General features: G+C 50.5%; 1 protein-coding gene across 1 annotated transcript in view; it reads left to right on the forward strand.

The window, feature by feature from the left end:
- The window catches only part of ptch2 (patched 2), a 33,089-nt gene extending 12,820 nt beyond the window's left edge, over positions 1-20,269 (forward strand). The window contains exons 6-22 of the mRNA XM_076295238.1: positions 2,507-2,702; positions 2,877-2,998; positions 3,595-3,742; positions 4,956-5,087; positions 5,341-5,496; positions 5,703-5,795; positions 5,953-6,078; positions 7,117-7,235; positions 7,375-8,144; positions 9,273-9,415; positions 9,555-9,735; positions 9,852-10,132; positions 11,707-11,844; positions 12,020-12,162; positions 16,639-17,032; positions 17,150-17,666; positions 17,801-20,269. Coding sequence (XP_076151353.1) covers positions 2,507-2,702; positions 2,877-2,998; positions 3,595-3,742; positions 4,956-5,087; positions 5,341-5,496; positions 5,703-5,795; positions 5,953-6,078; positions 7,117-7,235; positions 7,375-8,144; positions 9,273-9,415; positions 9,555-9,735; positions 9,852-10,132; positions 11,707-11,844; positions 12,020-12,162; positions 16,639-17,032; positions 17,150-17,666; positions 17,801-17,835 — 3,694 coding nt within the window. The 3' untranslated portion in view covers positions 17,836-20,269. The remainder of the gene's footprint in view (positions 1-2,506; positions 2,703-2,876; positions 2,999-3,594; positions 3,743-4,955; positions 5,088-5,340; positions 5,497-5,702; positions 5,796-5,952; positions 6,079-7,116; positions 7,236-7,374; positions 8,145-9,272; positions 9,416-9,554; positions 9,736-9,851; positions 10,133-11,706; positions 11,845-12,019; positions 12,163-16,638; positions 17,033-17,149; positions 17,667-17,800) is intronic.
- The last annotated feature ends 1,269 nt before the right edge of the window (positions 20,270-21,538 follow it).

Here is a 21,538-nt window from a genome sequence, read left to right on the forward strand (position 1 = left end):
CTTGCGCTTGTCCTGTCATCGGAGCATTGAGGGGGCTTTACCAGACTCTGCCGAGCCCCCTCTAACACCCCCGCGGTGAGGCCCCTCCTCCTGAGGTGCCTGCCAGAGGGAGCCCTAATGGAGAAGAGAGAGAGAGAGAGAGAGAGGGAAAGAGAGAGAGAGAGGGAGGGAGGGGAGGAGATGGCTGCTACTGGGTGGGTGGGTTGGTTGAAGGGGTGTGCGAGAGTGTGGGGTGGTGGTGGGTGGGTGGGGGGGGGGCTTGGGGGGTAGGGGAGTCTTTGGGTCAGACAATGGTAAGCATTCTTTCAGTTTACGAGTGAGTGTCCATCGGTGAGGGGGCCCCGGAGGGTGCCCCAGCTTTGTCAGCACTGGGTAACACTGCGCATTCTCATGGTAATCGCCTGGGCTCCGAGCTGTAAGTCCAACAAATAAAATGGGCATTATTCAAGTAGTGGGCCCAAAGAGACAGAGAAAGTGGGGAGAGACAAAATGAACAGTGCATTTCGTCCAAAACATCTCTCTTAAGAGTTTTCACACATATATCCCAGAATACTGATCTGGTAAGATAGAACATTTCCCCCCAAAGAAACTATATAAATGTATCTAAATGGAGAATATCACACTTATTTGTTCTTTAAATATGGACTCCATGTTGAAAATGTAATTGTGCTAACTTAAAAAGCAGTGACTGAAGATGCAAGGACTTAAGCTTGCAATGCTCTTAGCTTTTGAGTGTTGAATACCTTCTCTTCATCAGGATTCATTTCCTCTTTTCTAGCATGTTTGCAGGGAGGAAAGGGTAGCCAGTGAGGCTAATGTCCTTTCTGGCTTCCGCTTGAATTCAACCAATTTTTTTTTTAATACTGAGTGAGAGAGAGTGACAGTGAGTGAGTGTGTGTGTGTGTGAGAGAGAGAGAGAGAGAGAGAGAGAGAGAGAGAGAGAGCGATCAAGGGAGAGAGGGAAAGAGGAGAGGGAGAGAGAAAAAAACTTGAGAACAAAGAGCAGCAATCTATGGAAAAACAAAAGGGCCTAGGCCGACTCACTCAAGCAAAAAATAGGAGATAAAGGAGCCTCTCTTTGCAAGCAGGAGCAAAGGCGCTTGGTATGTGGGAATGGGAGAGGACCAGCTTTATTTGAAGCCACTCTTCATGAATTATTGGAGGGAGCTAGATTGTGCCCAGAGAGAGAGAGAGGACACTTTTTTTACTGTTTTCTTTCTCTCTTTTTTCTTTTCCCTTTCTCCACCCTCCAGCACTGGCCATAGAAAATGGCCCCCCACATTCTGTGGCTCGTAGATCAACCTGAGGTTAACGTCATTTTGCATGTGGATTATTTCATGTGGGAATGCGCCCAGACAGAAAGAGTTTCAGACAGGGGAAAACGATTCCTTTTCGAGGTTGAGTGAAGAGTTCACTTGAAGTGCTGTAACTGTCAAAACAGTGAAGTTGTGTTTTTCGTCTGGCTACATTTCTGCTTCAGTGACGCTGTCCTATCTAGCCTCCCTTTGTAAAATCATTCCTTGTTCACAAGCAGTACATGAGGTGATAAATGCTCACATATAAACCACATGTGAATTATCGGCCATTGAAAAAAGTGCATGCCATTACAAGTAAAAACAGAGCCATTCAAATTTGCCTCTTTGTGGCTGAGGTCATGTTGTCCCTCCCCGAGTTGGCTAATGGTGGACAGTGTGGCAGGCTCCCTGACACACAGGCGAGCCCTCAGAGCTTAAGGTACTTCCTGCCTACAAGGCTCTGGCCTTGAACTTGTGTCTTAAATACAGTGCTCCGAGTCGTCTTGGCTGGCTAAAACTGTCAGCCGACACCAGGCTGCGATCCCACAGGCCACATAATTACCTTCTCTTCGGAGGAATATTGTAAATTTAGCTCCGCGGGGAGGGCGGGACTAGCGATAGCGCCATTACACACACACACACACACACACACACACACGCACAAAAGGTGGTTAAAAAGCCTCGGGATTAGGGCGTCTCTTTGAGCCGGGAGCTTGTGAACGCCTGTGAGCCTTGAGCAGCAGGAGAGAGAACGAGAGACAGAGAGAGAGAGAGAGAGAGAAAGAGAGAGAGAGATGGGGAGAGTGCCGGGCTTTCCTCCTCCTGCCCGCCCAGCCTTGGGTCCCCGGCCCCCAGCCGCAGCCGCAAGATGTTTATCAAGATGTTTGAGAGCCAGGGGTAATTGTTATGACTCGATGCACAGAGTTAAGAGACAGGAGCCCGCGGCCTGCCGGCGCATTATGTTCCTCCGTGTAACAGGATAATAAACGCTACTTTATGTCGCATCTGCAGTCCTCCACCAGGGAGAGCCGGCCGCGAGGCGCGAGCCCAGAAACAAGCTGCCTGACGTCGAGGAAGGAAGGAGGAGGTGTGGAGGAGGACAAAGAGGGGGGCAAGAATAGAGAGATGAGGAAAAGAGGAGAAGAGAATAAAACTGAAACGGTTTGAGGTGTGCGCCCCATAAGCTTAACTCTGGATTTGATCTGCTACAGGGGGATGCCTGACATTCAGTGGATGAACCTGGACCCTCTGAAGCTGATGGAGGAGCTGAGCCAGTTCACCTCCCTGGAGGGCTTCAAGGAGATGCTGGACAAGGCCCAGGTGGGACATGCCTACATGAACAGGCCCTGCCTCAATCCCAGCGACTCCGACTGCCCAAACAGCGCCCCTAACAAAGAGCAACGCCAGGTAGGAAGTTTCATTAGTTAATATATATATATATGTATATGTATATATGTGTGTGTGTGTGTGTGTGTATATATATATATATATATATATGTATAGTATTGTTTTTTTAGTGTGCACAGTTGAATGACCAGAAGAGGGTGGTGATCTAATGAAATGTGGTGCTTTGCTCTCCAGAGTCCCGACATTGCCTCTGAGCTGCAGGGTGGTTGCCACGGTTTCTCAAAGAAGTTTATGCACTGGCAGGAGGAGCTGATCCTGGGTGGCAGGGCAAAGGATACCCAGAATGCTTTGCAGAGGTGAGAGAGCACAGCCCGGCAGGGAGGGGTGAGTGGGGGGGATTGTGGGTGGGCGTCTCTAGTGGAGGCCCGGAGGAGCGGGCGAGGAATCTTTCGGACCCCTAATAACCTCACACATCCATGGAATGCCTCGTATGAAGCGGGATCGGTTTCCTTCCCTGACCCCAGCAGAGGATAGACCAATTAAACATGATGGACAGCCACATAAAGCACGGATGGATCTGTTGTGTGGAATGCAAAAAAACAGAGGTCAACTCTTATACAGACACAGGGGGAAAAAAGAAAGTGTAAAAAGAGGTCTGAATACAAACTAAGGACAGCCATGACACACGTATATCAACGTTGTGTTTAGGCCAAAAGAAAGGGTTCTCTGAAAGGGCTCGCTGCACAAACAGAGGGTGAAATCCAATACATGTTGTGTTTTGAGTGCTTGTTTTAATCAAAATAGATGGATACCATATCTAAATTGAGTCAGGCTTGTGCACAACCAACAGCGTGAGATGATAATGGAAGTCTCATGGCGAGTTGTTGTTATGCGTTGGTTCAAAGTAGCACACCTAGTAGATCTCAATGAAATGTCTTTCATGTTCCTTCAGTGCGGAGGCCCTCCAGACCATGTTCCTGCTCATGAGCCCCAAGCAACTTTATGAGCATTTTAAGGACGACTACGAGATACACGACATCAACTGGAACGAAGACAAAGCCACCGCTATCCTGGAGTCCTGGCAGAGGAAGTTTGTTGAGGTAATTTCCTGTTCATATTCCTGTTCTCTCTCTCTCTCTTCTCTCTCCTGCAGCTTCTGTATCTTGACCCAAATCCAAGCCATCGTGCGTTATGTTTTCTCTTCTGTTACGTAGGGAGCATAAGAAGCAGGTTAGCCAGAGGTCTTTAACGTTATCCTGAGCTTACCTGCCTACAAGGGAGGAGCACAGGAAGAAGGGAAACACTAGCTTAGGAGGAACTCTCTGTGTGTGTGTGTGTGTGTGTGTGTGTGTGTGTGTGTGTGTGTGTGTGCGTGCGTGTGTTGGAGGCGGTGGAGGTAGGAGGGATCGCTCTGGTGTGGCGGCTTGTTTTGCTTAGGCCAGGGGAGCGCAACGTCTGCCTGAATTCCATCAATCCTCAGCTGCCTAGTAAACGGAGTCGTCCTAGGAGGCCACTGACAGACTCCCAGTTATAGGAACAAGCTGTTTTTGTGATAGCGGACACCCAGCGCGCTGACTGGAGGAGGGGCAGCGCGCTTGTACCTCCAGCCATGCCCAGGGCTCGCTCAATGGAGGAGAGGGTGAGGAGAGAGAATGTCAGAGTGAAAGAGAGAGAGAGGGGGAGAGAGAGAGAGGGGGGAATAGGAGACAGAGGAAAAGGGGGGAGGGTCACTGTAAAAACAAAGTGCAGGGCTGAAGTTGTGGTCGGCTCATGGCGCTGACGGAGTAGCCTGAGAGACCATGTGATCGCATTTGATCCCTGCGACCTCGGATCCCTGGCATCTGTGGTCATTATTTCTGGCTTGTCAGTCTCCATAGGGGCCAACCAGACCCCCCTTGTTTGTTTGTTACGGGCTCAAAAAATAAATATAGGCGCTGAATGGAGAGGTGTGTTTTGACTTGCTGTTGTGCAGCTCTGTCTGTATTGCATGTCAAGGCATACAGACAAACAGGCAAACAAAGACATTTTTGTGTGTGTGCGCGCGTGTGTGTGTGTGTGTCTGTGTGTGTGTGTGTGTGTGTTGTTTTTGTTCCTGCATGACTGTGAGGCACTGTTGGCACCGCTGAGTTTACACTAAAAATACTCTCCTGTGGACAGGCAGAGGAGGTCCTGTCCACGGCATAATATTATGTCACGACAACTAATCCAATACTTGGGGCACGGGTCAATATTTGCGCTGTGAATATAATACGCTTTTTGAAGTCGGCTGACTGAAGCGTCTTGGTGTGTTTTCTGTGTGCTTCTCCGGTGTAGGTGGCCCACCAGAGCGTCCCGCAGAACTCCTCGTCCAGTGTGCACGCCTTCTCCACCACCACGCTCAACGACATCATGAAGTCCTTCTCCGACGTCAGCGTCATCCGAGTGGCCGGCGGCTACCTGCTCATGGTAAGGTGCCCGGGAGAAAGCCGCCAGCTGCCGCTAAAAGGCGGCCCAATCGATTACACGCTAGTGTCATATATCATGAGGGCTGACTGGTGGCTGGGTTTTATATGAAAGTATAATGTGTCGCGTCATTTTGTGGTAATGCGGTTAACGTGCTCATTTAGTGGGGAGGGATTGTGCTTTCCACTCAGCATGTGATTCAACTCTCTCTCTGCGTGTGTGTGTGTGTGTGGTGTGTGTGTGTGTGTGTGTATAGCTGGCCTACGCCTGTGTGACAATGCTGCGCTGGGACTGTGCCAAGTCCCAGGGTGCTGTGGGGTTGGCCGGGGTGCTGCTCGTGGCTCTGTCAGTAGCAGCCGGTCTGGGACTGTGCTCTCTGCTGGGCCTCTCCTTCAATGCAGCCACAACACAGGTAACCACTCCCTACAAAGACAAAAACGCAAGCACTCATCCACTCATTAGCACTCACATACGCTACGCATTTAGTCAGAAAAATGCAGGCACATTCCTTATCTCTGGTACTCTCCTTTTAACACTGTGTGTGTGTGTGTGTGTGTGTGTGTGTGTGTGTGTGTGTGTGTGTGTGTGTTTTTGTGTGTGTGATGAACTCCCTGTCAGGTGCTTCCGTTTCTGGCCTTGGGGATCGGAGTGGATGACATGTTCCTGCTGGCTCACTCCTTCACAGAGACGGCGTCCAACATCCCCTTCAAGGCAAGGCTCCTGCTACGGTTACACAGCACACGCTCCAGCTCCACTCAGCACCATCAGCTGGGCCGAGACTGCTGCTGCTCTCTGCTAACGCTCCCCTGTCCTCCTCTCCCCTGCTCTCCTCTCCTCTGCTGTCCTCCCTACTGGTCACTTTCCACAGGACCGGACGGGAGACTGCCTGCGCCGGACTGGCACCAGCGTGGCCCTGACCTCCATCAACAACATGATCGCCTTCTTCATGGCTGCCTTGGTGCCCATTCCAGCCCTGAGAGCGTTCTCTCTGCAGGTAGGAGCCCTGTGTGTGTGTGTGTGTGTGTGTGTGTGTGTGTGTGTGTGTGTATGTGTGTGTGTGTGTGTGTGTGTGTGTGTTTACAGTTCCACTTGAATCCTTAAGTCCACTGCTGGTGATTTTCACAGCCCAACCAACCTGGCAGGACTGCCTGCTCACTGTGCTAAAGAAGAGAGAAGGAGGGGGGGTTAGTGGAAGGGAAAAAAGGAATGAAAGAGCACTTTTAATAAACGATGTGAATGGGTAGAGAAGCCTTTGTTCTTTTCTCTCTTTTTTACTGCCTCTCCCTTCTGTTCGTCTCAGATTTGTCCCCCCATGCTCTACATGTGTGTGTGTGTGTGTGTGTGTGTGTGTGTGTGTGTGTGAGGTTATGGGGGGGTAGGATCTTTCTCTCAGGTGGGTGGGGAGGTGGCGGGGACGTGGAGGAGAGGAGAGGAACAGTAATGAGACAGGGGCGAATAGATCAGTATATCACCCCGGCCGTCACACTGCGGGCCTGTGATCTCCCTCAGCTAACCCTGGGTGGTCCGCAGTGTAATGATACGGAATATAATGTCAGCCTGAGGGTTTGGAGCGGAGGAGGGAAAGGGGGGTGGGGTCCTGCTCAGGCTTGCAGCAGCGGCCTTGGGAGTCCCCTTTCCCCCGGGTTGTTGACTGTTTTCTGGATAGGAGAGAGAAAGAGGGAGAGTGAAAGAGAGAGAGGGAGTAGAAGGAGGAGGAGAAGGGAGGGGGGTTACCAGTTGATTTAGGGGGCATTTTTTACTTTCTGGGATTCAATCCGAGGCACTAAAACAGCGAGGGAGCCTGAATGTAGAGAGCGTTTTTGTCAAGTTCAGATGCCAGCTGTGGGGCTGGGTGTAAGACCTGAGCGAAACGAAACAAGAGACTTGGCTACTTGCCGTGACATCTCTCTCTCTCTCTCTCTCTCTCTCTCTCACTCTCTCTCTCTCTCTCTCTCTCTCTCTCTCTCTCTCTCTCTCTCTCTCTCTCTCTCTCTCTCTCTCTCTCACTCTCTCTCTCTCTCTCTCTCTCTAGGCTGCCATTGTGGTGGTGTTTAACTTTGCCATGGTTCTGCTCATCTTTCCTGCGATCCTGAGCCTGGACCTGCACCGGCGTGAAGACAAGCGGCTGGATATCCTCTGCTGTTTCTACAGGTAACCCCCTCACCTTTAACCTTTTAACCTCACATTCTGCTGCTGTGGGCTGTTTGGATATTTTTGTTTTCTTTTCTTCATTGTTGTTGTTTCGTTATTATCGGCTGACTGAACGCGTGTTCACTGCTGTGTCTTGCAGCCCCTGCTCCTCGCGCGTCATTCAGATCCAGCCGCAGGAGTTCTCGGGGAGCGACGGCCACGGCCACGGCCGCTCGCCGCCCACGCCCACCTTCACGGGCTCCACCATCACCACCAGCACCCACATCACCACCACCGTGCAGGCCTTCACGCAGTGCGACGCCGCCGGCCAGCACATCGTCACCATCCTGCCGCCCACCTCCCAGATCTCCACCGGCCCGGCGTCGGTCATCGTGGGCCCCGCTTCGCCTCCCTCCGCACCCTCAGCCCCGGCCTCCCCCTCCGACGCCTATGGCTCCCAGCTCTTCACCCCTTCCAGCTCCACGCGGGATCTCCTGGCCCAGGTGGAGGACCCCAAGGAGGGCCGCGACTGCGTGCCACTGCCCTTCTTCCGCTGGAACCTGTCCAGCTTTGCGCGGGAGAAGTATGCGCCCCTGCTGCTCAAGCCCGAGACCAAGACGGTGGTGGTGGTGGTGTTCGTGGCGCTGCTGGGTCTCAGCCTCTACGGCACCACCATGGTGCACGACGGCCTCTACCTGACCGACATCGTGCCGCGCGACACCAAGGAGTACGACTTCATTGCGGCCCAGTTCAAGTACTTCTCCTTCTACAACATGTACCTGGTCACTATGGATGGCTTCGACTATGCACGCTCCCAGCGCGAGCTCCTGCAGATCCACAATGCCTTCAACTCGGTCAAGTACGTGGTGCGCGACAGTGACCAGAAGCTGCCCCGTATGTGGCTCCACTTCTTCCAGGACTGGCTGCGAGGTAAATGGACTTAACTCGACCCCATTCCCTCCAATGCGCGCGTGCACGTGTGTGTGTGTGTGTGTGTGTGTGTGTGTGTGTGTGTGTGTGTGTGTGTGTGTGTGTGTGTGTGTATGTGGAACATGTTGGCTATCCTTTGTCTTTTTTGGGACAAGCTGGAATTTCCAAGGCTTTTAATGATCAGGCGAAACGTCCCTCCAGGGTCAGACCCTGTGTGGCACCGCTTGGTTGGAGGCAGGGGCCGAGGCTGCAGGTGAGCGGAGGAGTTCAGGGAAAGTTCAAAGCCGCCACTCATCTCTCCCTCTCCTCCTCCTCTTTCTCTCTACCTCACCCACACCCAGGGTGGGGTGGCCGGGGAAAGGTCAAGGGTTATCTGCCTCAGCCTCTGACCTCTCCCACCATTCTTCCAATCAGGCTTTTCCCTCCCTCCTTCCCATCCCTCCCTTCTTCCTTTCCTCCCTCCCTGGGTGACGCTTGGGCAGCAAAGCTGAGTGATAGAAAGGGAACTTGCCTCCTCAATAGCATGTGGAAATTGGAGGGACTTGAAAGGCCTTGGCTGGCGCTCCACTCCCTGTCCCCCCCGCGCTATTTCCTTTTCTTGTGAGGAGATCTCTGTAATTATAGAAAGGCTGTGGAAACTGTTTTTCAGCTGTTGTCAGACTTTGTAATTTAGGGAACACGAAAGGCTTTGCTGCTTAGTTTATTCAGCCCACACACACATATTGAGTAGCAGGCACAAAGACGCAGAGAGGAGGGGGTAGCAAGAGACTGTTTGTGTATCCATGTGTGGTTCAGTGTGTGTGTGTCTGTGCGTGCATGGATGTGTGTGTGTGTGTGTGTGTGCATATGTGTGTGTGTATTTCCTCCAAGCAAAATGAATTTTAATTTGTTTTTCTAAAAATTTCATCTCAGTTTCCCGGGTGTTGAACTTCTCTCCAAAAGTAGCACAGACTGCACCAATCATATTGTGTCCTTGTTGGCATGGGAGCCGCTCTGCAGGCTTGGAAACGGCCTCCCTGGCTGCTTATGGTACTCTGAAGGCCAGACCCCTCACTCAACCTCTCTCTCTCTCTCTCTCTCTCTCTCTCTCTTTCTTTCTCTCTCTCTCTCTCTCTCTCTCTCTCACAGGACTCCAGGCCACATTCGACGCAGACTGGGAGGCTGGCAGAATCACTCACGACAGCTACCGCAACGGAACCGAGGACGGCGCGTTGGCCTACAAGCTCCTCATCCAGACGGGCTCCAAGAAGGACCCTTTCAACTACAGCCAGGTGGGGCCTCCGCCCACATCCTCTCCCCTTTAGCCGGCCTCAGGGCATTGTGTTCTCATTTCTGCAGTCAGCTTAGTTTCATCATTGGTTTCGTCCTAACTCTTTGTCATTTTTGCCTTTTTTAAAAAAAATGTTTTAGCTGACGTCCAGACGTCTGGTGGACGATGACGGCCTGATCCCGGCGGAGGTCTTCTATATCTACCTCACAGTGTGGGTCAGCAACGACCCCCTGGGCTATGCCGCCTCCCAGGCCAACTTTTACCCCAACCCACGCGAGTGGATCCACGACAAGTACGACACCACCGGCGAGAACCTGCGCAGTGAGTGCCTCTTCCTGACCCTTCGCTCCACGTCCCAAACAAGGAGGCTCAGTACTGAGTATGATTACTTTGTTTGGAGGTAAACTCATGTTCTGTTCTGTTCGGTTCCATTCTAGTCCCCGCTGCCGAGCCGCTGGAGTTTGCCCAGTTCCCCTTCTACCTGAACGGCCTGCGACAGGCATCGGACTTCGTGGAGGCCATCGAGAGTGTGCGCGCCATCTGCGAGGAGTTCAGCCGCAAGGGCATCCAGAACTACCCCAACGGCTACCCCTTCCTGTTCTGGGAGCAGTACATAGGCCTGCGCCACTGGTTCCTGCTGGCCGTTAGTGTGGTGCTGGCCTGTACCTTCCTGGTCTGCGCCCTCCTCCTCCTCAACCCCTGGACCGCCGGCGTGATTGTAAGTCACTCCTCCATTCAGCTTGTTCTGTATTTCTTTTTTCCCTCCCTCCCTCCTCTCTCTCTCCACTCTTCCCTTTATCCCCGCAGCACAACTCAATAAGCCTGCCTTGGAGGGCCCTTCACCAGGGAGGACCTCAGTGGGTTGGCCAGAGGGTGCTGCTTTCTCTCTCTTGCTTCCCCTCTCTCTCTCACACACACACAGAACCCCCACCCCCTTTGTCATTCTAATGGGGACTGCAAGGTTTTTTTTTTTCCAAATAGGAAATGCAAAAGAGCGGCAAAGCTCTCCTGAAGGCTTTTACCTCAAAATGCCTTTGTCCAAATAATTTGGGGACAGGACGGATCTGCCTAGTCGCGACCTTGGCCTGCTAAACCCATCCATCAGCCTGGGGGGGGGGGGGGGTGTTGTGGCGATGGTGGTGGGTTGTGCACGGTGTGGGGGAAGAGGGGCTGGTAGGGAGGACTCCTTGTCAGTTCAGCGGCTGGGAAACATTTCACACAGGCTGGTGGGTACCATGTGCCCACATGGGGAGGGTCTGAGGGCGAGAGAGGGGACGCTGGTGACCGTTACTTTCTGCTGGCAGCGACACGCCAGATGCTAAAGAATTAATCTAGGGCAGTGTGCATTGGGCTTTGAGTGGCCCTGCTTTTCAAACATCCTTTCTCACCCTCTCTCCAGAACACACACACACACACACACACACACATACATGGACACGGACACACACACACACACACACACACACACACACATGGACACGGACACACACACACACACACACACACACATGGACACGGACACACACACACACACACACACACACATGGACACGGACACACACACACACACACATGTGCAGTCCCACTGTCTCTGGCCTGTCTCTCTGCTCTTGTCCTCTACAGTTTCACTGCGTATATGTGGCCGCAATAAAAGCAGGTTTTACCATCTCCAACTTAAGCGTGACCAAATTGGGACCCCTGCCAACATCAAAGGCTTGAAAAAAGGCCTAAAAGTCTAAGAAGTTTTTTTCCCCTGGGTAGTCTCCTGTTTGCTCTTGATGGGGGGGCAAGCGAAAGATGAGAAAAAATGGAGGAAATTATATTTAGAAGAAGCACGTCGGTGGTGAAGTAACGTCAGAGGGGCTGATGGAGTAGAAGGGTGGTGGTGGGGGGTCGGGGGGGGGGGGGGGGGGCAGCAGTCAAGTCCTCCTGCTCTCTTTTGTCCCACAGTGTCAGTCACTTCCCCACCGCTGAAAGCAGAGACGGGAGAGGGAGGGGGGCCGGGGGGTTGGGTGGTGGTCCGGAGTGTAACCTGATACAGTAAGGCAGATGACGTGGGGGGTGGAGATGCAGGATTTCTGGGGCTACAAACCACATGTGTGTGGAAAATATGGCAGGCCTGGAGAGCCTACACTGTTATCATTAGAGGGCCGGTCATAAGCCATTACTCCTAAGTGGAGCGAAAGAGACCAAAAGAAAAAGTCCCTGTGTTGTTCTGACCCTGTCTTTGTAATTGGGATGAGATGTTGCACAAGAACTGGTTTAACCCACACTTCTGTTTCCCTCTCACAGGTGTTTATCTTGGCCATGATGACAGTGGAGCTCTTTGGCATCATGGGTCTGATTGGCATCAAGCTCAGCGCCATTCCCGTGGTCATCCTCATCGCCTCTGTTGGCATCGGAGTGGAGTTCACCGTCCACATCGCCCTGGTAAGAACCCGACGCCCCTGTCCCCTTCACATGCCCAGCATTCTTGGTACTCCTTTAATGACACACAGAGACATTGGCCCAGCTGTCTCGTCACAAGGTGATGCTCTCTTGTGTTATTTTTTTGTGACACGGGCGTCAGACTGAGCGTCTCTGGGTGCATTTTTGTTTCCCGCAGGGGTTCCTTACGGCCATCGGAGACAGGAACACCCGCTCGGCCGTGTCCCTGGAGCAAATGTTCGCCCCTGTGATGGACGGCGCCATCTCCACTCTGCTGGGGGTGCTCATGCTGGCCGGCTCCGAATTCGACTTCATCATGAGGTGAGGCATCCAAGGCCGACTCTGCCATTTCTGGCTCCAGTTCCCTACATCCCCCGTTAGTGCTTTTGTGTGTGTGTGGGAAAGGGGGTGGGGGGGGGGGGGGGGGGGGTGCTGAGCTAAACTATTAAGACAGTTGTCAGCCAGCTTGCCGGCCTGGGGAGGAAGGTGTGTGTGTGTTTATCTGTGTGTTCAGAGGGGGTAGCTGTAGATGAGGGTACAGGTGGGAATGTTTGCCTCCCACCTCTCCTCACCTGGTGTTGTCACTCTGCCTCTGACTGTGTCTACCCGCTCCCACCCCACACACCGAACACCCTCAGTGCACAACAAATGGAGAAAACATCAAGGGTGTGCAGCAGCTGCTCATAAACATGTAAATACTCTACCCACTGGGTGGTGACTCATGGGTGACACACACACACACACACACACACACACACACACACACACAAAAACCCTGTGTCACACACTCACACACAATCTGTCTCTAGAGGAATTTGTCAACTGTCCAATTATCCAGTTGACAGCCTTTTTTCCCTCAGCTCTAAACCACATAAAGGCATTTAGGCCCTGCCCAGATTTGGGGTTGAACTGGTCACTCGCTCTCCAACCAGAAATCACTAACAACCCCCCCCCCCCACACACACACACACACACACACACACACACACACCCCTTGTCCGCCCCCCCAATCAAGAGCTTTGGCTTCCTTGCACTGCAGCGCTCAACCGTTCCCCTCACTGAGAGGCCAATAGCAGAGTTTTTCAGCTGAATCTGGGCCTCCGCTGGAACCCAACCACAACCTTGAGAGAGCCGCCTCAAACAGGCCCGTGACATAAAAATCGCTTACTTAGAGAACGGAGCAGAGCCATGCAGTGCAGCACTGCATTGAGCTGAGCGGAGCAGCACGTCAGAAAGTATAAATACGCTCAGGGTGGCTTCTTGGCATTGTGGCCGTTCAAACATTCTCCAAGTATTTGAATCAAGTCAGATGGTGAAAGGATACTTTTCCCACTGAAAAGGAACAAAGAAAGAGAGAGAGAGAGAGGGAGAGAGAGAAGAAGGACACACATGAGTGTGTGTATTAGTGTGTGTTTGTGTGAGTGTGTGTTTGTGCCTGTGTGTAGCTTTGTGTGTTTGTGTTTGTGCTGTTAAGTGCTTTTAGGCTAGTGCCATGGCAGACAGGGTTGGAGGAAGAAACATTTGGTGGAGGTAGCGGGCGAGCACAAGGGCATTCACACTGGGAGGTCTTGTTTAGATGAAGGGGGGTGAGTGTGGGTGGGGTGGGGGGTGGGGGGCGAGGGAACATGGCCCTCTAGCTGGAGAGAAGCATAAATACATTGCTGTAAACATCTCCTGGCGGTGGAGCGCTGCATAAACAGCAGAGCAGGATCGGCAGCCCCACTCAGGAGGAGCCTCCCCTTCCAACCCCCGACTCCGAATGGAAAAGATTACAGTTTATATAAACAACAGAATTCCTAACACTAGGTCTACTCTGGAGGTCTAACCCAACCGGGGCCCATGGATGGTTTCGCTTTTTTCCCCCTCTTTTTCTCTCTCCCTTCCTCTCCCTCTCTTTCTTTCTTTTTTTTCTTTTTCTTTTTTTTTTTAACCCCCCTTAAATAAATCACACTCCACTTTCTGAATGTTGACTTAGTAAAATAAACAAGTGACTTTTTCCTCCATCTTTTTTCATGTGCAGAGGATGGGTAGATAGAGTGTTTGCTTGTAGTCAACCAGAGGTGGAGAGCAGGACGACCAGAGATGGTCTCGGTCTTCATCTGCGTTTTCTCTCCCGTTTTACGGCCTCCGTGCTTTAAACATCCAACGCAAACTGTGTAAATAACAAAGACACTGTTTTTACATTAGGTCCTTTTTGGCCAAAGGGGCACACGGGCTTGAGGCTTTTCTCTCTCTCTCTCTCTCTCTCTCTCTCTCTCTCTCTCTCTCTCTTTCTTTTCTTTTCTTTTTTTGCAAAGATACACAGTTCTTGTGTGATTTTCAAAGCAAACTGGAAAAGAAAATAGTGCACACTCGAGCAGTCTGCTTTGGCTTTGTTAATGAGGCAGTCATGAGAGAGTGAGAGAACGAGAGATGGAGGGAGGGAGGGAGGGAGGGAGTGAGCGAGGGAGGAAGGGAAAGGGGGAGGAGGGGTGGAGGGGGACTGTAGAGCAGGAGAAAGGGGCTTAGTGAGAGCAGGCTTAGGGCTCCAAATTTGACCAGTTCTATAGTTTAACTTGACTCCTTCCTCCAATCCGGAACTCGTCCTCCCTGGCTCAGACGAGGCCCAGGCCACCTACGGAGGTTAGAATAGGCCCTTGCAAAGCCCAAGGCTGCAGCCCGAGGTGGGCAGAATGTCCACACTGGGTAATTACAGTCTAGTTAAACTGATTGCACCGTGTGACACAGTAAAACCACCGGGGCCCATGGGGAAACGTGATAGAAGCACACCGAAATAGATTCCAAAATGGACATTCGGTGGGGACTATTACTCGCAGACCTGTAATCTTTTTAACAGTGTTTTACGATTCATTTTGCCTGACAGTGGCCCCAAAGGCCAAAGTAAACACATGGCTCCAATGCACGAAGACAGGTCAGTGGACAGCAGTCTTTTCTGTACAGCTGTGAGTAGACAGGCTTGAGATATAGCTTTAAAAAACCCTTATAAGTCATCTGAGGTGCAACCTCCTTTAAGTGGGTTAGTTTGAGGGGAGTGGGGCGGGGTGGTGTGGTGGTGGATTTCATTATCCCTTTATCCTCCTAGTTGTTTTTGCCCATATTTCATTCCTTTTCTCTGTGTTTTAAAAGAGCTGAGCTGTCTCTTTCTCTCGCGTGCATGGATGTGTCTGTGTCTGTGAGTGTGTGTGTGTGCGTGCGTGTGTGTGTGTGTGTGTGTGTTAGCGTTTAACTTTAGTACTCTCTAATTTTCTGATGCACTCTCTTTCTTGTGGTGAGGCTGAGCCCTCCCTCAGTGCTCCGAGCTGAGACGCACAGACACAGACAGCCCTCGCGGCTCTGTTGCCCATTACCCAAACCTCCTAGCTAACAAGACACGCAGGGCAAAACCCCCGCCCCCCCACCCACCAGCTCCCCACACAGAAACCATGGAGCCAGAGAGACGTGCTCACTCACTCTCATTCTCTCTCTCTCTCCCTCGCTCGCTCTCTACCCAGCGCCTCAAAGCAGTGCGGCTGGTGGTAGTAGCATCTCACTCAGTTCCTCTCTAGAGCTATCCAGCCAGCAACCCCACCCCACCTCTGTTCCCATTCCAGGCTCCCCTGACTACTCGCTCGCCCGCTCGCTCGCCCTCTGACATCCAAGCGCACATGTTTCCAGGGGCCGCTCCCAGCCCACCGCGTCGCCAGATGCGCCATCTCCCTGGTGCCAGCCAGCCAGCCAGCCCGCCAGCCAGACCTCCATGTTCTTGGCTTTGGCGGAGGAGGGTGGTGTTTCCTGCTGGTTTTCTGCCCCGCTAAGAAGCTCATTTTCAGGCCCCTTTCATTATGCACACACACAGAGACCAGGCCTCTGCGTTTGCCATGTCAGACCTTTCTGTCAGACAGAGCTACTGCTGTCAATCTTTTTCCATGAAGGACAGGCTTACAAAGTGACTGTGTAACTATAGGCAGCAGCCACTTGTCTGTAGAGCATTGAGCGACTCAAGAGTGGGTGCCTTTACATGCCTTACATAGTTACTGTGCTATAAAACTAGGGGTGTTACAGAACTGATGCCTGAAGATGAAAGAAAAAAAAAAAAAACAATAGAGAGACAAAAAGGAGGGAAAAAAGCCCTTCCTGGCCTGCTCAGTGTAAACACAGAAGTGGTGTGCCCTGGCCATGCTGAAATGGGATCTGATTGAGATGGGATATTAAGTTGTTGAGGACAAAATTGCATTAGCAGCAGCAGCAGCGACAGCAACCCTGGGGCCACTGGGAGGGGTAGGAAGGAGAGAGAGAGAAAGAGAGAGAGAGTGAGAGAGAGAGAGAGCAAGGGAGAGAGAGAGAGAAAGAGCGAGGGAGAGACAGGGGAGGGCCAGAGTAGTTTCTGACGCGTAGGATGTGCTCGCTAATGTAAACACATTTCTTCAGGAAGTGGCAGAGCCGTGGTGATAGATGAGGGCTCCCAGAGGGAGAGAAAGCAAGAGAGACAGAGAGCGAGTGAGAGAGAGAGAGAGACAGAGAGAGAGAGAGAGAGAAAGAGTGCAGTCAGTTCCAAGATGGAGTTTAGGAATTTCTCCGGTGTTGTCAGGTCGCCAGGAGAGAGGACGTAGTAGTCCGAGGGAACGTGGACAAAAAGAAGAAAGGAAGACTGAAAGAGAAGGGGGGGGGGGGCTGGAATCCCGATGGCCGCGTTTACATCTACTCCACATTCCTCTCCCTGTCTGAGTGTGCCTGTGTTTGCTTTAGCCATCACTCCTCATTAATGATGGCTCCCATTAACCACAACCTTGTTTCTCTCTCTCTGTGTTCCTCGTCCAGATACTTCTTCGCCGTGTTAGCCATCTTGACGCTACTGGGCATCCTGAACGGCCTCGTGCTGCTGCCCGTGCTTCTCTCACTCATGGGCCCGCCGGCTGAGGTCACTCCGGCCGACAACGCCAGCCGTCTGGCCACGCCGTCCCCGGAGCCACTCCCACCTCCCATGAGTCACCATAGCTACTACAGCGGACACGACCCCAGGGGCGCGCGCCAGCAGGCCTTCTCTGAGTCCTCGGACTCGGAGTACTACTCGGAGACGACCACCACGTCGGGGATCGGTGAGGAGGAGTACAAGTACTGCGACCGGAGTGCGTACATCACAACGCCGGCTGGGGTGCCCACCTCGCGCATCCTGCTCGAGGCCAGCAAGAACCCCAGCTTCCCCAAACTCACAGTAAGCAGCTTTGTTTCTGCAGTCAAAAAAAGTTCAATTTTCAGGAATCAATTCAGTGCATCAATCTTATGGATAGTTCCCAAACTTAACGCGTATTGTTGGTTTCATCTTCTTTAGGTGGTGAAGCCTTACAATGAGACGCCGGCCAAGCTGAAAGGTCAGATGAGCGAGTCAGCCCAAAACGCGGTCAACTCGGTCAGCTCGCAGATCAGCCGATGGGACGGCAAGCAGGAGTACCAGGGAGCCAGGAGCCAGCATTTGCCCAGCGGCACGGCCCACTGCCCTGGGAGGACTAATCACTCGGGCACCGGGTCTCAGCAGTGCCGCGGGCCGCATCAAAACAGGACTAAGGTTCCGGGCCACGGCGCCGGAGTACTGCAGCGGCCCGGCAATGCCGTAACCATGGTTACTGCCACAGCCTCCGTGACGGTAGCAGTGCACCCCAGTTTGCCGGGGTCGTACCAGGGTTACATGCACGAGGGCTTTGAAGACAGTGAACTGGACTCTTTTGAGGAGACTAAAAGGACTTCGCAGTCATTTGGGAAAGCCACACAATCTTTCAAGACAGAGTCTTTGGAACTCCAAGACCTGGAATCTGTAGAAAAGAACCAGAATGAAGCTAACCAGGCTCTAGGTAATTGAGCTTTTTCCGAGGAGAAAAAAAACGAAATCAGTGACATTTCATGAATGAAAGTTACTCACAGATTCAACTGAAACAGACTTAGCGCCCAATCTTATGGCATTGTCTTTCATCCTTTTGTGTTACAGGTGGTCCTTGGATCCAAGCAGCCAAAGATTGCTAGACGCTACCCAACCCCCCACCCCCAACCCCCACCCCTAATGTTTTTGTCTGGAATCTGTCTCTGGCTGTCTTTGGGAAGTCCCCACCTCCAGCCTCTCCACTTTGAACTGTACATAGACCTCACAGACAAGAGGATTTATTTTAAGAAAAGATATTAAAAGGTCTTGTTTTTAAAAATATATATAAATAAATTTATAAATATATATTTTAATACTAAAAAGAGGGAAAACTTATTTAAAAGAGTACTGTATAACGTGTGTATTCTCTTGTATAAAAGTCAGATGTATAAGAGGATTTGGGGGGTTGTCTCCCCCAGTGTATAGATACAAATGTGCTATATGTAAAAATGTAAGAGTGAAATGGTAAATATTAGGTTATTGAAAATTAAAGGTCAGTGTTTCTGTTCTTATTTTGCTGCTACACTTCAAATTTGAAATGGTTTGCCTTGAAAATATGCAGTACCCTCTTCCCCAAATTGTAAATTGAAAAAAAACAAAACAAGATCTTACACTGCAGCCAATAGCAGGCTTTTCTTTTTTATTCAAAGGTGATGCCTTGTCTTTGATTGCACTGCACAAATGCAAACAGGCAGAAACTCCAGGCCTCTGTTCTCACTCTCATTCTCTTCCATATTTTGAATAGCAAGTTACCATGTGGGATTACTTCCTTTTTGTTTTAATGTTGTTGTTTTTTTCCAGACTTTGCATCTGCAAATGTAAAAAAAAAAAACGATAGCAGCCATTGTGCCTTCATGATGCTCTTTTCTGATTAACTGTGCATTCAAATGTTCATGTTTTTGTATCAGGATCTGGGTGTGCCATACGATCCCCTCATCAGCCATCTAAGAAACCATACCTTCACTCTGTGGTTGTTTGTGGCCCCTTATCATTTAAGGGCATTTTTTATTTGTTCTGTTATTGGTTTTTGTAATTGTTGTTGTTGTTCACAAGTTATGTCTAGATTGAAAAACGATTGAAAGGGACTCAGTTAACAGTAGCTGAATCACCTCTTGTCTTGGTTCTTAGTTGATGATGCACACATGCACATTTCCTTTGTCTGTTACCTGAACAGTTTCCGTTTTCAAATGTCCTGTGGGCTTGGCTGTGATGGGTGGTGCGCAGCAGGGTGGATGCTCCGCCACTGACTGCACCTCCCTCAGCCTCTCCCATCACTACGCTGTCACCTCATCTCCGTGTCATTTTTGCAGTTGACGTGTTTTATACTACTTGAAGGAGTCGCAAGATAAGCCTTTTGGGGTTTTTTTGTTTTTTCTTTGGTTATTTTAAGTAGTTGGGTGCACTGAAAGTCTGTCATTCCATCTCCCATCCCACAGGAAGACTCGGGCGGAGGCAATACATGACAGATTTTCCTTTTTTTTTTCACCCAATTTCCTTCTGAAAGGGAATATACATGCAAAGGGAGTTTTTTTTTGTTTTTTTCTATTGTGTTGTTTTACTCTTGTTGGCTGCTGTAGGGTTGCGGCGTCCACTGCCGAGGCTTCCACAAGGCCAGAGAGGGAGGGAGGGCAGGCAGAGGGTTTGCCGTGGAGTGGGCCTTGGGCTTCTCTGGTGCTCCTTACTAAGGCAAACACATGGTGTGGCTCAAGACAGTGTGTCTGTGAAGGCTTTACTATTATGTATACCTTCATGCAGTGCAGTCTTTCTTGAGGCGGGAGGAGGTGTGGGGAGCAAGGCAAACTTCACATATTTCAGTATTGGTCACATCACTGCCAGTTATATTAAAATAAAAGCAGGGACATGTATTAGATTTAAGTGGCAGCTTATGTTTTTGTAAGACGAGAAACTTTAAGTAGCTACTGAATCGCGAAAAGAAACTAAACAGAGTCAAAAAATCATCCTACATTCACAGCTAAACTACAGGAGAGTGTAAATTATAGGAAGTAAAGGGCAGGGGTGGGGGTCCTGCATAGGGTTTGTAGTTTTATTTGAAATGTATGTCATGCCATATAAATTATTTAAATTAAATTTTTATTTTTGTAGTTTGTACAGATGTTAGTCATTTAGACTGAAGTTCTATTTTTAAAGAGTAAATATATTATAAATATAAATCTATCTATATATAAATATATATATAATTATATCTATTTGTTGTTGAGGTTTTTGTTTTGTTTTTTGATTTTGTTTTGAGGCCAGGGGAAGGCGTCTATAGTGGGTAGAAAAGGGGTGTTCTGCCCATGTTTTACTTGTTTTGGAGAGAACAGCACACTTGGAATATGAAGGAGAGGTGACGCTGTCCACCTTTGTGTAGTTTCCCGGCCTTTCCTTCTCCATGAAAAGTTGATGGTTTGGTTCTCTTTTTGTGTCAATGTCTAAAACACTGTGACTTCAGAAAAGTATGTTCAACAAACAACAACAGAACTCTTGTGTGACCATCATTGTCCTTCACCCTTTATAGGAATTTAACTAACAAAATACATTAAAGAAAAAAATCAAATTAAAAAAAAGAAGTGTCTTTTGTCTTTTGTGGGTTGTTGTTGTGTTCTGCTAGGTGTAGCATGTGAAATTCTTTCCCCAGTAAACATCGAAAGAATGTTTATCTCGGTGGCTCATATTTCAGTGTCTGAAGAACCATGCAATCTTGTGTTCCTGAACCTGACACATCCTGAGCTGCCGCTGTTTAAGATTCATGAGATGCAGTAGCAGTGGAGTCGTAGGTGAGATACTTGAAACACATCCAGAGCAGGGGGACAAGGGAGTGTGGAAAGAATGTGGCGAGTGAGTGTCTACCTACCTAGTCTCGTTACCTAGCACGGATGACTAAACAAACGCCCCGAGGGGGCTCGGCGGAGTGATCCGTTGTGGAGGAGTGAGGTCTTGGCGACGAGGCTCTTCAGATTCACCTGAGGGGCCAAGGTTTCTCACTTCCTGTTTGATTGTTATGACTTGCATGGGCACCCCGCCCTCCCACCACAGTACAACATGGCCACCTATGGAGATGAAAGGCGTGCGCTGTAAATTCCTCCGCTTCCCACAACAGCAGCTCATCTGTCAGCTACCTTGGGCCTGTCTGAATCTGATATGTCCCCCTGGCTTTTGAAGTTACTGTCATGGCCCCCACAGCGAGGGAGAGAGAGAGAGAGTGCGTGAGAGAGGAAGAGAGAGAGAGAGTGAGTGAGAGAGGAAGAGAGAGAGAGGGTGGGTGTGAGACAAGTGTGGCCCCCTGGATGGTACCGTACACAGCTTGACTGATCCCTGTTTAAAGGATCGGGTTACGTGAGTGGGACTGGCTACGAGTTGAAGCACCAGGAATGATGACAGTGGCTAAAGCTTTGATCACATTCCTATGTAGCCACACATCACAGTTTGTAGCAAGGGAGCCCCCCCCCCCCCCACACACACACCATGCTGTGGACTGATTTCAATGTCTAAGAATTTGAGGTCTAATCATTTATTTGGCTGTCAGTAATTACATGCTGGTGCCGTTTGGCAGGGTGATGGTGGTTTGTGTGTGTTTGTGTGTGCGTGTGTGTGTGTTTATGTGTTTGTGTTTATGTATGTGTGTGTGTATGTTTATGTGTTTGTGTTTATGTGTGTGTGTGTGTGTGTGTGTGTGTGTGTGTGTGTGTGTGTGTGTGTCTGTCTGTCTGTCTGTCTGTGTTGGACTTCGCTGGAGGTCCGGAGGACGGTTAACAATTTCCACTGGAAGCGTTTAGATGTTGGGATCTGACGTAAGCTATCGGGCTC

This window comes from Alosa pseudoharengus, unplaced genomic scaffold (genome assembly GCF_046254945.1).
Source record: "Alosa pseudoharengus isolate Yale_2024_CS ecotype anadromous, Long Island Sound unplaced genomic scaffold, YU_APseudo_1.1 YU_APseudo_1.1_scf_2, whole genome shotgun sequence".
In the NCBI taxonomy this organism is placed as follows: Eukaryota; Metazoa; Chordata; class Actinopteri; order Clupeiformes; family Clupeidae; genus Alosa; species Alosa pseudoharengus.